Raw genomic sequence first — 2881 nt, forward strand, 5'->3', positions numbered from 1 at the left:
ATATTTGAATAAGTCCATATACGTTAAACCATACATACCGAGGGCACCAGATACTATATGTAGGAATATTTTTTAGGGTTAAACCCTAAACCCTAAAACCAGATACTATATGTAGGAATATGTACACATATACATATACCTAGTCAGAGAATAGTACAGTGTAAGAAAACGTATGCATACCTGTCACCATGGACACATACTTGGAGTGTATTTTAAATATAAATAAAATTCTGGACCTATCACTCCCACCATCTATCCAAACAGAACTCTACTCTCAAGTATACGAACGAAAATATATAAGTGCGCATCCATATGAGTACATACCGAATAATATGCAATGCAAACGCATACCTACTTCCATGCTCACATTTCCCATGTGTAGTTTGAAGACATCCCAACACCCGGGGCTCCCACTTCCACTAATAACGCAAACTTCAATATACCCTCATGTGTACCGATGTACATATATAAGTAGGCATACACATATGTATGTACTGAAGAACATACAATGCTGGTTCATACCTGTCTCCATGGTCAGGTTCTTCATATGTAGTTTAAAGATCTCCAAACGCCCGGGCCTATCCGGCAAGCCCACTTCTACCTGCCGATCAAACCGACCTGGTCGCAACAGGGCCTTGTCCAACGTATCCGGTCTGTGTGGACAAGAGTACGTTTATTTTTATAATAAACGTTACATACACGCGTAAACCACGCTAAGATATACACTGCATGCATGACTTCTGCAATGGTGTACATGCGTGAATCAAGCAATAAGCATAAAACATGAACGTCAAAAACACACTTAGTGTGTAATTGGTAATTAGTAGGATTGTCAATTGGTACAAATTGGTAATTAATAGGATTGTCAATTGGTTTTAAAGAACAATTAGTAGGATTGTCAATTGGTATTAATTGGTAATTAATAGGATTGTCAATTGGTTTTAAAGAATAATTAGTAGGATTGTCCATTCATATGAGTGAATGTAAGTGAGAGAGGATGTCGTAAGTTCAGAAACACCCACTCCCATCTGCCGGTCAAACAAACTTGGTCGTAACAGTGGTCTGTCGGCCGTATACGGTCTGAGTGAGTTGCACTGCATATGCGATGTACGTACGTATGTATATAGGACATGGAAGATGCGCCGAGTTTGGGGCACAAGCACGCCATACTTGAACGCATTCAACGACATGGTTATATGAGCAATTGCAAACCGGCATATTCAACTACAGGACTACGGATAGACGCTCCTGCTACAATAGAGTCCTGCCTCCTGCCTAGAATCCGGAAATTTCTAGCAGAAACAAAAACCTATTAGTAACCGCCTAATACTCTCGCCTGAGTTGCAGCTACGATCACCATGGCAACCACACGTCAAAGCAAACGACAGCCACACTGGTCACCGACGCAACAGGAACGACGTGGACGCAAACCTCAGACGCAATACGTTGCATCAGACGAATACGAGATATGCGGTGATGAATTCAACTATGTGCATCAGCTGATACTTTAAAATATTAATCTGATAATTTAAAATATTAAACTGATAATTTAAAATAATAAACTGATAAGTTAAAATAATAATTTGATAAGCTAAAATAATAAACTGATAATTTAAAATTTAATAAACTGATAATTTATAATAATAAACTGATAAGTTAAAATGATAAACTGATAATTCAAAATAATAAACTGATAAGATAAAATAATAAACTGATAAATTAAAATAATAAACTGGTTATTCGAAATGATAAACCAATAATTCAAAATAATAAACTGATAGATTCTCCTGCTACCGTACCCTCAATGCATTCACATATACATACGTACATGAAAAGAATAAATATACCTGTTGGTAGACGCTAGTACCACAATGCCTTCGGTGGTGTTGAACCCATCCATCTCTACCAGCAACTGATTGAGTGTGTTTTCTCGCTCACTATTGCCTCCCGCCGCACCCCCGCCGTCACGCGCCTTTCCGATTGCATCAATCTCGTCTATGTAAATGATAGCCGGTGCTCTGTTGCGTGCCTACAAGCATGCAGAAATTAAATTGTATATAAGTATGGATGTGTGTACACATACACGCATCGTGTATATATACTGTAGACATACGTTAACGTATCGATATTTTTTCTGTACATAGTATGGCCGATGATCTACTACTTATATATGAACAACCTGTGCATATACTTGATGAATTTGTGTACATCCATAGGAATTGTGTGAATGTCTTTGCGAAGTGAACATCATCTGCCATTGTGCCCATATACTGTGCATATACATTTACGTATCCATCTCGTCCCTATATAATAGTATAGTATAGTAGAGTCTGGTACAATAATGGCGGTACTCAGACCCATGCCTCAAATATGTGAAGCGTATTAAGGCATATGAATGAGCACACACTGACGCGTATTGTGCACATGCATAAATATAGTGAACGTTTTTAAAGATATACTGCGTTCATGTATACGGCCGGTGCTCTGCTCCGCGCTTAGAAGTAGGTAGAAATAACGTATACATATGAGTGTATGCACAATTCTCGCAAGTTTACAAATATACGCGTGGTCAACAAGTTCGGGACTTGTGTGCATAACATATACGTTCATTCATCAATCGCGCCTATGTATACAATAGCCCGCCCGCCCAGTTCTGTGTTTAGGATTATAAAGGGAACAAGTTAGATATCATACATATGTAAAAGTGTGTGTTCTGTACGCAAAAAACTAGTACGCACATATGTATCATTGTACCTTTTGTACATATAAATGCATCTTCGGCATCAGTTTCGCTATGTTTACTGAATGGAATTTGATCACGGAACGTATGTATACAATTTTTTTATGTTCAATGGACTCGTCTACTATATATATAAATTTA

At 38.0% G+C, this 2881-nt stretch overlaps 1 protein-coding gene across 1 annotated transcript; it reads right to left on the bottom strand.

Annotated features, from left to right (window-relative positions):
* Nucleotides 1-363: 363 nt before the first annotated feature.
* SARC_06912 (hypothetical protein) lies at nt 364-2029 on the bottom strand (the record flags this gene model as incomplete). Its single annotated transcript, XM_014299169.1, has 3 exons — nt 364-419; nt 523-653; nt 1848-2029. Coding segments are annotated over 3 exons (369 nt in total), but the record flags the coding sequence as incomplete, so codon positions are not given.
* Between the last annotated feature and the right edge of the window lie 852 nt (nt 2030-2881).

Source organism: Sphaeroforma arctica (genome assembly GCF_001186125.1).
Source record: "Sphaeroforma arctica JP610 unplaced genomic scaffold supercont1.518, whole genome shotgun sequence".
NCBI classification, from domain to species: domain Eukaryota; class Ichthyosporea; order Ichthyophonida; genus Sphaeroforma; species Sphaeroforma arctica.